We start from the raw sequence: 13,957 nt of genomic DNA on the forward strand, positions 1-13,957 counted from the left end.
ACGGGGAAAGGCTGTTCCCACTAGTTGATGCTACAAGGACTAGGGAACACAGATTTAAGGTTTAGGCCAAGAGATACAGGGGGGACGTGAGGAAAAACTTTTTAATACAGCGAGTGGTGAGAACCTGGAACTCGCTGCCGACGGAAGTGGTGGAAGCGGAGACACTCAATGTTTTCAAGGGGAGACTGGATAGCCACTTGAGGGAAATAAACTTGCAGGGCTACGGGGATAGAGCGGGTGAATGGGACTGACTGGATTGCTCTACAGAGAGCTGGCACGGACTCGATGGGCCGAATGGCCTCCTTCTGTGCCTTTATGACACTATGGGCTGGATTGTCTCAGCCCTGAGGAGGCGGGCATGGAGGCGGGACTGCTGGTAAAGTAGCAGAAAGTGGGGGCGGATGACAAACCCGCCCCCATCCTGCCTCCGTGCCCTTTTGCCAGGAGGCGGGAAGATATGCTGCTTCGGGTCCCATCTCCTGGAGGCGGGAAAGGCATTAAATCCTTCTAACTGCCTGTTAACAGATAATTAACAGGCAGAAAAAAGGATTAGAGCTATTTTACCGTCACAGGTGAAGGCATCCTGACCTCAGAGAACCCCGCCGGGTTGGAGGAGACGTGAAGGAGGTCTACGGGGGGCGGAGGCACCTGGAAGTAAGATGTAGAGGTGAGTGATGGGTGCAAGTGTGGAGTGGTAAGTATGTAAGGGGAGTGATAAGTGTTAAAAAATGTGCACTTACCTTCTTTTCTTCCTACAGCTTTCATCCACCCTGGATCGGGAGACCCGACATCCTCCTTGTCGATTTCACAGACTGGCTGTTGGATCCTCCGAACCAACAGCCACCTGAAATCGACAAAGTTGAAAGGTTTGCTGAGTCCTGAACACAAGGTCTCATCAAACTACAGAGAATGTCAGTGTTTGACAGCTTTACAGAGCTGTCAAACACTGACATTTCTTCTTTCAAGAAGTCTTGATAGATAGCATGTCAGGCGTTGACGTGCTCTGTCAGTGACTTCCCCCCTAATTGGCCTGCTGAGCCTGCAGGGCGGGCTTAACAAAGTCAATCAGGGGAAAATCCCTCTGATTGGTCAGATGACGATGGAGGCGGGACATTGACACGACAAGCAGCAGTCCCGCCTCCAACTCGTCTCCATTGAGAAAATCCAGCACATCGACTCTATGACCCTTGAATTTCCTAGTTTGTTCCCCATCATAAAGTCCACCCATTTAAAATTGGTGCTGAAGACCCACAATTTAATGCCTTTTGAGAAGTGGGGCTTAAGCTTTTCACCTCGTGGCCCTGACCAACTCCCCCCCCCCACCCCCCCAGCCCCCACCTCCAGCACTACCAACCCGCCACCACCCCAACTCCCGAAAATGCTATCTGGCATGTAGGCAGGTCCGCAACCTGCATTATTCAATTCTTACTGAATTCTTTGAAGAATTAACAAGAAGTGTAGACAAGGGCAATACAGTGGATGTGCTTGACATGGACTTTCAGAAGGCCTTTGATAAGAGACTCGAGACAAAGGTCAGGGTGTGTGCAGGTAGCGGCCAGGTAGAAGAATGGATTGAAAGAAAACAGAGGGTAGGAGTTAAGAGAAGTTTCTCAGAGTGTCAGAAAGAGGGAAGTGGTGTCCTGCAGAGATCCGTGCTGGGGCCACTGTTGTTCATCAGATACATAAATGAATGCATTCAGAAATTGGAGGTGTGTTGAAATTTGCAGTTGATATCAAATTGGAGGGGACATAGCTAATAATGTGGAGGACCGCAAAATATAGGAAAACATAAGCAGGCTTGCAGAGTGGGAGGTTAAATGTCAAATAAAATTCAATATAGCAGAGAGTGCAGTGGGTCATTTTGGTAAGAGGAATAAGGAGGCCACCTATTCCTTGATAGGCAAGAAACTGAATGGGATAGAGGAACAAAGATTTGGGAATACAGACATAAAATTACGTAAAGAAGCAACTTAAGTGCAAACAGGTTACTGGGTTCATTTTTAGAGAAATAGAGTACAAAAGCAGGAAGGTAATGTTAAATTTATATAGAACTTTGGTTAGACTACACTTGTAGTACAATGTGCTGTTCTGACCTCTGTTATGTCCGAATAGCCAATCTTATTGTTGAGGCATTAACTGTTTTTATTTCCAGAACCTCTAAAACATTGGGCTGAGTGTAAAAGGGCGGCCGATTCGTTATCGCCTGTTGTGCATCACCACCCAAGACTAAATTATACTCCTTTGTGTCAGAGGCTTTCCCTGCCCTGCCTCACTTCCTGCAACAGCCCTTCTTCTATTGTTTGATAGGAGTGTCCTATGAGGAGAGTTTGAGGAGATTAGGCCTATATTCCCTCGAGTTTAGAAGAATGAGAGGTGATCTCATTGAAACGTATAAAATTCTTAAGGGGCTTGGCAGGGTAGATGCTGGGAGGATGTTTTCCTTGGCTGGGGAGTCTAGAACCAGGGGTCACAGTCTCAGAATAAGGGGTTGGCCATTTTGGACTTAGATGAGGAGAAATTTCTTCACTCAAAGGGTGGTGAATCTTTGGAATTTTCTACCCCAGAGAGCTGTGGATGCTCAGTCGTTGAGTATATTCAAGACAGAGATTGATAGATTTTTGGATACTAATGGGACCAAGGAATATGGGGATTGTGCGGGAAGGTGGAGTTGAGGTAGAAGATCAGCCATGATCTTATTGAATGGCAGAGCAGGCTCCCAGGGCCGAATGGCCTACTTCTGCTTCTATTTCTTATGCTCTTATGTTCTTATGATCCCTGCCCCCTTTAAGCTGCTGCAGTCCTTAAAATCCTGCAGCAGCATGCTATTTCCTGCCCCCACCCCCAGGAATGAACTGCCATTCAGAGGCATTCATAATTTCTGGAGCTCTCTAAAATATTAGAATGAGAATGAGCCCAGGCTAGCAGGGTCAGTGGTATAATGTTTAAGTGGCTGCGAATTGCTCTCTGCCCTACTTCTGGTTGGGCTTGCAGCCAATTGGAAAATTCAGCTTGTAACTCATAGTCAAACACAAAATATGTTAAAGACGTGTGTACAGCACAAAGAGGCATGATGCCATGCACAAATATGCATCATAGTATAATTAACGTACCTCACTGCAGCTGCATAGTGGCAGAGGCCCAAGGGCATGTCTGCAGCTTGCATTCTCAGCATAGGGGAACCAAAGGAGGTTTAATAATAATTCATTAAAAAAAAGTGGAAGGGATATAATTTTAGCTAACATATCATTTTTTTCAGATATTAGAGAGCAGAAACATGCCTATTTTGAAAGTTGCAAAGTGCACTCGGCATGCAGGATTCAGGGTCCGTAGTAAACTGAATTTGGGCTGCCTTCACCTCAATCACAATGAACACGTCCACATAAAAAAAAAACTAAAATATGACAGTAATTTGCACTTCAACATGTTTTTGTTCCATCTTTTCTCTCAAAGTAACAATACAGCTCTGAATCCCATGGGTCTCGTTTTGTACGTCTGTGTTGTTAATGTCTTCTGAGGCGCATTTGCAGAGCACTTATGTGCTGGTGCTTTAACATCTCCAATATACTCCCAGAGGGTTAAGGGGTACAGAACCTGAATATATTACACACAATAATACTTAAAAGCTGATATTTTGCTACAGTTACTGGGTGCTTTCAATTTTATGAGAGGCACAAGATGTACAGAAAGAGCCTACAATTCGTGAGGATATCACCATCTGATTTTACTACATGGATGTTACCTTTGTGATTTCTGGAACTTACTTGGTCAGCCAGGAAGATATCGCTGGGATATCATTTGGCCGATTTCCTGTTATCACATTAGTGGCATATATTCTACTCCAAAATGGCCTTTACCCAGTAATATATTTTGGGATTCTATTCCCAACTACGGAAATCCTCATGTTTTAATGTTATTAATAAAGGTCTGTACAACTCAACGTGGCAACTGAGGTGTCCAAATGTGTGCCTCCAAAGATCCTTCGGATTTTTGGGTAAGGAAGCTTCAAGTTTGTGACTGACTTTCATATTCATACATCAAATATCGATTGTAAAAGTCAAAATATATGAATATTTCCATGTACATAAACCAAAGGTTTGTAATTAATCAACCATTGATGACAACTTCTACACTGTTGGTTCAGCATTTAGTATTTGTACAACCCGTGATGCTTGTAGGCTTTGCCATAGCGTGTTTGGATTTGGCAAAAGCCTTTCTAAGGTTGGGTGACATCCTGCGGTGACGTGAGGCATAAGTGCCATGTATGGACCATCATGGCATTGGTTTAGCAACAGGGGATGTTGTGGCATATTCATTTTGGCATGATATGATCTTATCGGCTCAGAGGCTGACAGTATTTAGTTGGTTTCCTGCAGATTTTTGCTGTATTATTTAAGCAACATACTGACCATCTGGAAGCTTGTTCCCTAAAGGCAATACGGGGTCTTCTCGGTTCACCAATAACAATTTAAGTTAAAAACTCGTGACAGAAAATTAGCCAACAACAAATATGCCTTAAAGGGAGATGCCCTATTTAAGCCCTTTGTTCTTCCCTTTGATGGTGGCATGTTTCCAATAGAATGGGCCAACAGACAGCTGCCAGCAGGCTGTTGAGGTTACAGAACAATTAGCTGTACTGAGGGTTAAGTCCACAGTTTCATATGACACTTCACTGGGCTTTGTTCCCTGTGATTTATACCACAGTGCTTCAAACCATGCACAGAAATCACTTTCTTACTTCAAAAGCCAGCACCAGGAATCCACGCTTTGTTCGTACAATAGACAAATCTCATTAAAGAAGGAGATTATTGGCACCTAACTCCAGGGAGCTTGAAGAATGGCCATAATGCACCCTTAGGAGGTGGAAACCCAGAAAGCTCAACATTAATTTCACATATAATAAATTAAGTGCAGGAACGACTTCAGTAACATTTACGCCTCAGTTTTTCCATTCCACCTCAGAAAAATGGTGCTCAGAATCAATTATTCCACATGTTATACAATCCAAGCAAAAGATTACACACCAAAATGGCAGTGCTAGTGCTTTTAGCTTGATGCCATTTTATGGCGATCCACAATTCAGTTATTTTTGTGCCATTGCTCTGTTTTCCAGACTGATATCTCAAATGAATTATTTCATTCTACACATCATTAAATAAAGGATACACTTCAAACACTTGTGAGCTACAATCCTGATCCAACAGTGAAGCAGGCCGAGAACACTTAGGCTGCACAGGCATAAGTGTGACACTGGACCCACCCACGAATATGTCTTGAATGTAATGGGCCCCGACCATCAAGTATTAAAGACAACCTGCATCTAAAATAGCATAAATGTTCAGAGAAAAAGGAGTCTGGAGCAATTGGGCTGCAGTGATGTCTAATGCCGCAGTGATGTCTAATGCCACAGTTATTGCTCACTTACATCTCAGTGATGCTAAAATGCTCGGCCAAGCCAAGATACAACTGCCCCATTTAATATTTATTATCCTTTTTGCTCCTGAACAAATATATTTTTATGTCTGTTTTCAATAGTGTTGATTGAAAAGTAATGCATATAGATGTCAGGTAGAAGATCTGACATCAACAAAATTCAAAACTGGTATCTCATAGTGGACAAGACTGGCAAATGTATAATAATTTTGAGGTGAAGGCCTTTCTTGGGGAGTTGTACTTTTTTTAGATTTCTGCTCAGTTGTCATGGCAACTAAGGAGTACAAAATTTGGTAATTAAAACTTTTTTGGCACAGGAAATAAAACAACAGAGAAAATACCAGGGGACAAAAACCAGCAGAAGTGAGTAAAGTTCAGTAAATCTTATTAAGTTGCATCCCAATATGTTCCAGAGCAGGAAACCTAATAGGTGGAAGGTTGATTTTCTACGAACAGCATTGCAGCTAAGAGGAACCATCTCCTTTTCTGGCTCAGTCAACTTTTAGAACAACAAGTTACTCTCATTTTAACTCATTCAAATTTTGGAGTGAACTTAACGTTCAAACGTTTTAAGCCTTCAAAGAGGAATTTGTCTCCCAGCTGTGTTCATTTTATGACTGCCATCCTCTTCCCACCTTTGTACATAGTATTCCAACCCCACTTCCAGGTACAGTACGGCAGTGTCTGGAGTGATAGGCAGGCTCATGAATGGAGGCTCATGAATGGAGGAGGCCAGATCACATGGAAGAGCTGGGAGATAGATTGTTTAAAAACTGAGCAAAGAAAGGAGCATTGTACTATAAATAGAGGCTTCAAAGATCTGCCTTCCCTAACAGTACGCTCTGAGGTGTTGTGCTTTCTTTGCCTTCCATTAATCTGCTATGGGGCTTCTGGACCAGGTTGTTCTATGGTTTCTTTAACACTCGTGAAACTCTACTCATCTCTTGAGATTTTAATCACTCCACCATTGGTGGCCGTACCTCTAGCTGCCTCGGCCCTAAGCTCTGGAATTCCCTCCCTAAAGCTCTCCACCTCGCTACTTCGCTCTCTTCCTTAAAGACACACCTTAAAACCTACCTCTTTGGTCATCTGCCCTAATATCTCCTTATGTGGCTCAGTGCCAAATTCTGTTTGATAACACTCCTGTGAAACGCCTTGGGGCATTTTACTGTGGTGAAGGTGCTATATAAATGCAAGTTGTTGTTGTTGCTGGGAAAGAGAAGGATGGTGTAAAACCAGTCTGCTTCTCAACTATTCATATCGACAGCAGTCACAAGAGTCTCTTCCCTGCCAATCCAAAAGCTCCAGGTCTTGCACATTTCCACCCGCACTCAGGGCCTGCTTACTTGGCTGACAGGGAAAACAATGAATATTATCCATCTAACCAGCTGTATCCTTCCCAAGATATCCTGCAGGGTTTCTTCTTCAGAAATCCTGTGACAATTTAACCACATACACACTCTTTAACAATAATGAACAAAAAGTCCATGGATCATATACACAATTACACCCTTTGTCTCTTAAAGGATACTTCAGAAGATTGTCACTTACTGGGAACAATGGAACAAACAGCCACTTTTAAAGAGTTTGTATTAAATTGAACATAAATTTCTATATGAAACTGCAAAACCAATTTGAAGATATCAAATGTTGAAAGAATGTTGGTATTTTATAAGTTTAACAAAAATCAGTTTTCTCACCACCTCTGCTTGGGGTAAGGTTCCAAGGGCACTGGCCACTCTCCATTGTGCCACCCAATTGGTGATTCTTCATGCATAACCCTTGGCAGTGAGTGCCAGCAGGCGATTGGCTGTTAGGGGCATCAGCGCTGCATCTGATCCTGTTCTCACCACACATCTAGACACTTGTAATTCCACCAGGGACCACTAGATATTGGCCAAGAACAGGAATGCTGTCCAGTTTTCCCCTACGCAATTCAGGCACACACTGAGGTCAATTCCAGAACTCCTTCCACTGCCCTAGATGAGATCAGATAATTCAGCACATTATCCACAGGTCAAACCTAGGACAATGCTGGCCTGTATGGCTGGGTGTCCCTCCACCCAATGATGCCCCCTCTATCTGGCCTATGCAGCTATGGCAATGATGTTGTACAGGTCTTTGTTGTTTGGCAACACCTAATGATGTGCACGATGGGGAAGCAGCAATTTTGACTGTTTGCATAATGTAACAAGTTTAAATCCTAAAATACATGGTTGGAAACATTTATGGTAAGAGTTAGCAGGAAAGAAATAATAAGTATAGTAAGGAAGGACTAAAATGCCCTTCACCGATTGCACATTGTACTGGCACATAGTAAGGCCATCAGAAAATGGAGTTGTTCTGTAGCACTGATGATCGCTTTTTTTTTGTTTCATTGTCCTGCAGGCTGGGAGTGATGGAGAAAGCATCGGTAACTGCCCCTTCTCTCAACGACTCTTCATGATCTTGTGGCTGAAGGGCGTGGTCTTCAATGTCACAACAGTTGACCTTAAGAGGTAAGATTGTGGGCGAGTGTCCCGAATATTTTCAGATTTTATACCCAAGGCCTTGCAGCATACACAGTAGCTACTGGCACGAGTCGATGCTGCCGCTGGATAATCAAACTCTCTTCAGGCAAGTTGGTCCAACACGTGAGTGCATGACCCAAATTATGTACCGCTTTTACTGAGCTAGAAAAAGAATTTCAGTCGGCCTCTGATAAAAGACTGAAAGGTAATATGGAACTAGCCAAGCTAAGTTGTCCTCTACTTATTCCTCGGTTTTACATAGGGTGGGATTTTCTCCCGTCAAGTGAAAATGGATTTCACTGATGACACAGGTAATGTTTTTCTACTCCAAGCGGCACAGCATCAACCAGCTTCCTTGGCCACCAGGAGGCTGTGTTTAAGAAAAAAATCAACTCATTTCCTACATTACAACCGTGACTACACTTCACAACGACTTCATTGGTTGTAGAGTGCTTTGGGACATCCAGAAGTCATGAAAGGCGCTATATAAATGCAATTCTTTACAGGTTGCTCAGTTTGAGTTCTGTCACACTGTGGAAATGAGCGCACAGCAGGATTACCCCAGGAGCTTTTCCCACTATCCTTAACTCCACTGAAACCAGCCCAAAAAAGTGGAAAATCACGTGATAGTTCAAAATTACCCTCACACAGCTCTGTCCCTTCTTTGAGCCTCATTTTAATCACTACCCCAAAAAAAAAATTTCAAAATCGAATTTAAAAAGGAAGTTCCTATTCTGTACTCTAACCAGCATTAACTCGCAATGCGACAAAAAGCGAATGGCATCTTTCAGTGAGTGGAAAATATTCCCCATGAAACTTGCTTCCCATATGGATGAAATGATTCCCAAATGAATTCAGCAGTAGATTCTGTCAGAGTGCTGCAGCTCCGTAACATTGAAGATTGTGAGAGATCCTCACACCCAACATTGTGTTTTATGACGTATCAAAAGCATGATCTCCATGCAAAACCACTTATATCAAATCACCACATCCGAAATATCGACATTACCACATCAGACATTGGCAAGCGTCTTTGAGACTTGAACTGGCTGCTCTGTAAACGGGAATCTCCAACCTGCACAGAAAAAATTCCAGATAGGATGGAGCATTAACTGTAAAAGTCAGTTGACCAGTATATATACTGCAATTGCTCAACAACGTAAGCTCGAGGAACAGCACCTCATCTTTCGATTAGGCACTTTACAGCCTTCTGGACTCAACATAGAATTCAACAATTTCAGATCATAACCTCGACCCCTATCCTTTTTCTCCCCATTTATTTCAATTTTTTTATCTCTCCCACATGGCAGCTGTCTTTCACTCTGTCATTGCCATTTACACTTCATCTAGAGCCATCTTTTGTTTCTTAACTTGTCCCATTACCATCTCCTTATTGCCTCGCACCATCTCTTAATCTCTCTTAATGTCTCTTATTCTCTCCTGCCTTCCATCCTATCACAGACCTTCCCTTTTGTTCTTTCCTCCCCTCCCCCCTTTCCCCGCTCCTGCATTTGCTTAAAAACCTGTTCCATCTCCAGCTTTCTCCAGTTCTGACGGAGGGTCATCGACCTGAAACGTTAACTCTGTTTCTCTCTTCACAGATGCTGCCTGACCTGCTGTGTATTTCCAGCATTTTCTGTTTTTATTTTATATACTGCATTTGTTCAACTGGTGTCAGGATATTGGCAGTAAAGGGCTTTGGGACATCCAGTAAGCTGGTAAATGCCTAATTTTATTTTGGAAACTGGGCATACTGCAGTATTTGAAAGCTGGAATTTACAATGATCAAATAGTTTAAATATGTCCCTTTTAAGAGTTGCATCCTTTTAATCTTTTCATATTTCAAAACAAGGACACAGGTTTGTTTTCACAATATCCTGAAGCAGATTAACCTGGCAGCACATCTGATGTTTTATGCTTGCATTACATTCTGTTAGCATTAGCATGGCCTTGAATGCTAAATAAATCTGCTGATGGCAGAAGAAAATCTCTACAGCTGGGGAGGGTATAATACAAAGGAAGCAGTAAATGGACTTCAATAACATAAAGCTACAACATGATCTAATTGCCCTTCTGTCACTTTAGAGTGAGTTATAGTAAACACCATCCAAAAAGTAACTTTCTGTTCACGACTAAGCCCAGAAGTTGACTACAATTGAGCATTCAGTGCATTCATATGACATTCCTCGGTCTGCTATTTTAGCAGAGGTGTTAACTCACTTCAAATAAACAGGTTACCACCTGCATTTAAACAATAGACAAAAGAATATCAGCCAATATCCTCGACAGTAATATCTAGCCTCTGGTCGTGTGACTCATATAAGTTTTTTGTCTCCGTGTTAGCTGTCATATTTATCTGAATAGGTCATCTTAACGGTGGAAGCAATATTTCAGAGAATGAGAAGTTTTGTTGGTGATGGAGCATTCATTGGTTTAACATTTGGGGGTAGGTACAATCACCCTGTAAATGGTATCCATCTCCTCTGGAAATGGTGTGCAATTCCAGTGCGACATCACTCTATTTTATCAATGCTACCGTGGTCAGCGATGCTCTCGACTTTTCTCTCATTGCTCCTAAACTGCAAATATGGAGTCCCACACACGTTTCCTCCTCCCTGCATCGTCACTGTGTGGAAGTCAAGGCACAATTGCCTATTCTAACATATTTTTGTCCCAGGACCTCAAAACTGTAGAATACTTTGCCTTGCAGTCATTTCCCCCACCCCGCACCCCCACCACCATCACCACAGCCTTCAAAATCTAAGCTTGTATCAACTAATTATTACTTTTTGATTTATGTCACCTCTTTTACACTTTTCAACCTTGATGCTATCCTGTGCTATGGACATTCATTTTGTATGCTGAATTAAACACATTCATAGGAGTGGCATAGTGGTTAGCACTGTTGCCTCACAGCACCAGGGACCCGGGTTCGAATCCGGCCTCGGGTGACTGTGTGGAGTTTGCACATTCTCCCTGTGTTTGCGTGGGTTTCCTCCGGGTGCTCCGGTTTCCTCCCACAGTCCAAAGATGTGCGGGTTAGGTTGATTGGCTATGATAAATTGACCTTTAGTGTTAGGGGGATTATTTACGGGGATAGGGTGGGATATGTGTTGGTGTAGGGGTTACGGGGATCGGGTGGGATATGTGTCGGTGCAGGCTCGATGGGCCGAAATGGCCTCTATCTGCACTGTGGGGTTTCTGTGATTTCTGTGAAACAAAGAAAGTCAAGGATGGAAAAGGAATTCAGCCGACTGAAGCTCATCCGTCCAGTATTCTAACTCTCCCAGTCTAACATCTAACTGTGCTTTCAACACCCCTACTATCAGCACTGTTAACGATGGAAATGAGGGGTGATACATGGTTTTTACATATTCTTGACAGAAACTTTTGGTTGTCATGGGTAGGATTATTCTGAGCCCACTTTTGAAAGTGCTGGGATTTCAAATCGGGGTGGAAAGCGGGGAAACCCTGCCAGATCCGGGTTCCACCATTACAAATTCTGACCTCTCCCACTGCAGACATTGTGCTGCTTAACCACCCTTCCGAGAACCCGCAGTTTTGGGACCTGCATCTCTCCCACCCTGCCTAGCAGATTATTACACCATTTGCATAAAGAGGTTCCTTCTCCTGTCTGATCTAGATTTAATTTCACTAGTTTATAGTTATGGCCTCTGGTCTTATTATGCTGTCTTATTTGAAATTTACATGCAGGATATATACATACCAGCAAAAGCTTTTAAGCATCATGAATCATGCCCTTCGTTGACAAGAAAGAACAAATCTGCGGAAAGTGCTGTGTAAGAGTTAGAGTAGCATTGACGGTATTAGATTTGGATTTAAATAAAATGCCACAAAAGGCTACAGGAACAGCACTTACGGGTGTTTCTAAGGAGTAAATCCTACTCTGATGCTGTAATGTGCAATGGGTGAAGCAAAGTCCTGTCCTCATTTTGAATGTTACCCCTTAGTGAACTATGGCTGTGTTAACAAGCAGTGGAAATCATACGGGATGCAGCAGGCACAAAAGTAGATTACAGATTCCACTTTTTGGTCTCTGCACAGGCAAGACAGAGAGCCCATTCATCACCGTCTCACAGCTCCGCAGTGTAGGGCTTTGTGTGAGCACTGAGTTCATCTGTTGCCTCAAATTCCTTCATGTGATAAATACATCATATTTTCCCCCAATGGCTGTGACCTGTTCAGTAAAAGTTGGGACAAATCTTCAAATCCTCACTTTCCTCTGAGCGTCGGTGGCTGCTTTCTGGTTGTCTTGTCGTTTTTTTTATTATTCGTTCCTGGGATGTGGGCGTCACTGGCAAGGCCAGCATTTATTGCCCATCCCTATTATTATGTTTCTATATCCTTGACATCCTTTGTGACTGTGACAAAGATAAACTATCCCCCCTCGTCCTTCGCGACCTGTCTGCTGCCTCCTCCAATGCCTCTTCACCGTCGTCCAGCTGGGTGGGACTGCACTCGCCTGGTTCCATTCTTATCTCTCTAATCGTAGCCAGAGAATCACCTGCAATAGCTTCTCTTCCCGCTCCCACAACGTTAATCTCTGGTGTCCCCCAAGGATCTATCCTTGGCCCCCCCCCTCCTATTTCTCATCTACATGCTGCCCCTTGGCGACATCATCCGAAAACACAACGTCAGTTTCCACACGTATGCTTACAACACCCAGCTCTACCTCACCGCCACGTCTCTCAACCCCTCCACTGTCTCTAAATTGTCAGACTGCTTCTCCCACATCCAGTACTGGATGAGCAGAAATTTTCTCCAATTATATTTTGGGAAGACCGAAGCCATTGTCTTCAGTCCCCGCCACAAACTCTGTTCCCTAGCTATCGACTCCATCCCCCTCCCTAACGTCTGTCTGAGGCTGAACCACACTGTTCACAACCTTGGTGTCATATTTGACCCTGAAATGAGCTTCCGACCACATAACTGCTGCATAACTAAGACCGCCTACTTCCACCTCCGTAACATCGCCCGTCTCCGCCCTTGCCTCAGCTCATCCACTGCTGAAACCCTCATCCATGCCTTTGTTACCTCTAGACTTGATTATTCCAATGCACTCCTGGCTGGCCTCCCACATTCTACCCTACGTAATGAGGTCATCCAAAACTCAGCTGCCCGTGTCCTAACTCGCACCAAATCCCGTTCATCCATCACTCCTGTGCTCGCTGACCTACATTGGCACCCGGTTAAGCAACACTTCGATTTTAAAATTCTCATCCTTGTTTTCTAATCCCTCCATGGCCTCGCCCCTCCCTATCTCTGTAATCTCCTCCAACCCCACAACTCACCGAAATATCTGCGCTGCTCTAATTCTGACCTCTTGAGCATCCCTGATTATAATCGCTCAACCATTGGTGGCTGTGCCTTCAGCTGCCAAGGTCCTAAGCTCTGCAATTCCTTCCCTAAACCTCTCTGCCTCGCTACCTCTCTTTCCTCCTTTAAGATACTCCTTAAAAATCTACCTCTTTGACCAAGCTTTTGGTCATCTGCCCTAACTTCTTCTTATGTGGCTCGGTGTCGAATTTTGTTTTATAACATTTCTGTAAAGCGCGTTGGGACGTTTTACTATGTTAAAGGCGCTATATAAATGCAAGTTGTTGTTAAGAAGGATGTTGAGCCGAATGGACAGATTCTTGCTTGAGAGACATAGCTCTTCAATACAAAAAATTACATTAACTGAATAAAATGTGGCCCAGTTCCCCAGGTAGGCCATACAATGACTTTTTTTTACCCAATCTGTTCAGGTTTCTCCCATTATCTTCTGAATTGCCGACTGTTGTTGGGGTACAGTTTCATCCAGAATCTCACCCAAGTTGCTGTTCTTCATGTGTGAGCCTAGGCAGCGAGTGCTGGCAGGCTATTTCATCCTGGGGGGGCATCAGAGCTGGTCTGACTCTATCCTCGCACGACTAGGGTTGCCAACTCTAGTTGGACGTATAGCTAGAAGTTTAATCACATGACGACCTTGCTCCAACTGCCCAGCCCAATCGAAA

General features: G+C 43.6%; 1 protein-coding gene across 1 annotated transcript in view; it reads left to right on the forward strand.

Annotated features, from left to right (window-relative positions):
- Positions 1-13,957, forward strand: part of LOC147103209 (chloride intracellular channel protein 4) — a 163,572-nt gene that overhangs the window by 59,121 nt on the left and 90,494 nt on the right. Inside the window, exon 2 of the mRNA XM_085962635.1 lies at positions 7,819-7,928. Within this exon, the coding sequence (XP_085818761.1) occupies positions 7,819-7,928 (110 nt within the window). The remainder of the gene's footprint in view (positions 1-7,818; positions 7,929-13,957) is intronic.

The sequence above is a fragment of the Somniosus microcephalus genome, chromosome 20 (assembly GCF_052327205.1).
Source record: "Somniosus microcephalus isolate GS21.2 chromosome 20, FLI_Smic_1.0, whole genome shotgun sequence".
Classification (NCBI taxonomy): Eukaryota; Metazoa; Chordata; class Chondrichthyes; order Squaliformes; family Somniosidae; genus Somniosus; species Somniosus microcephalus.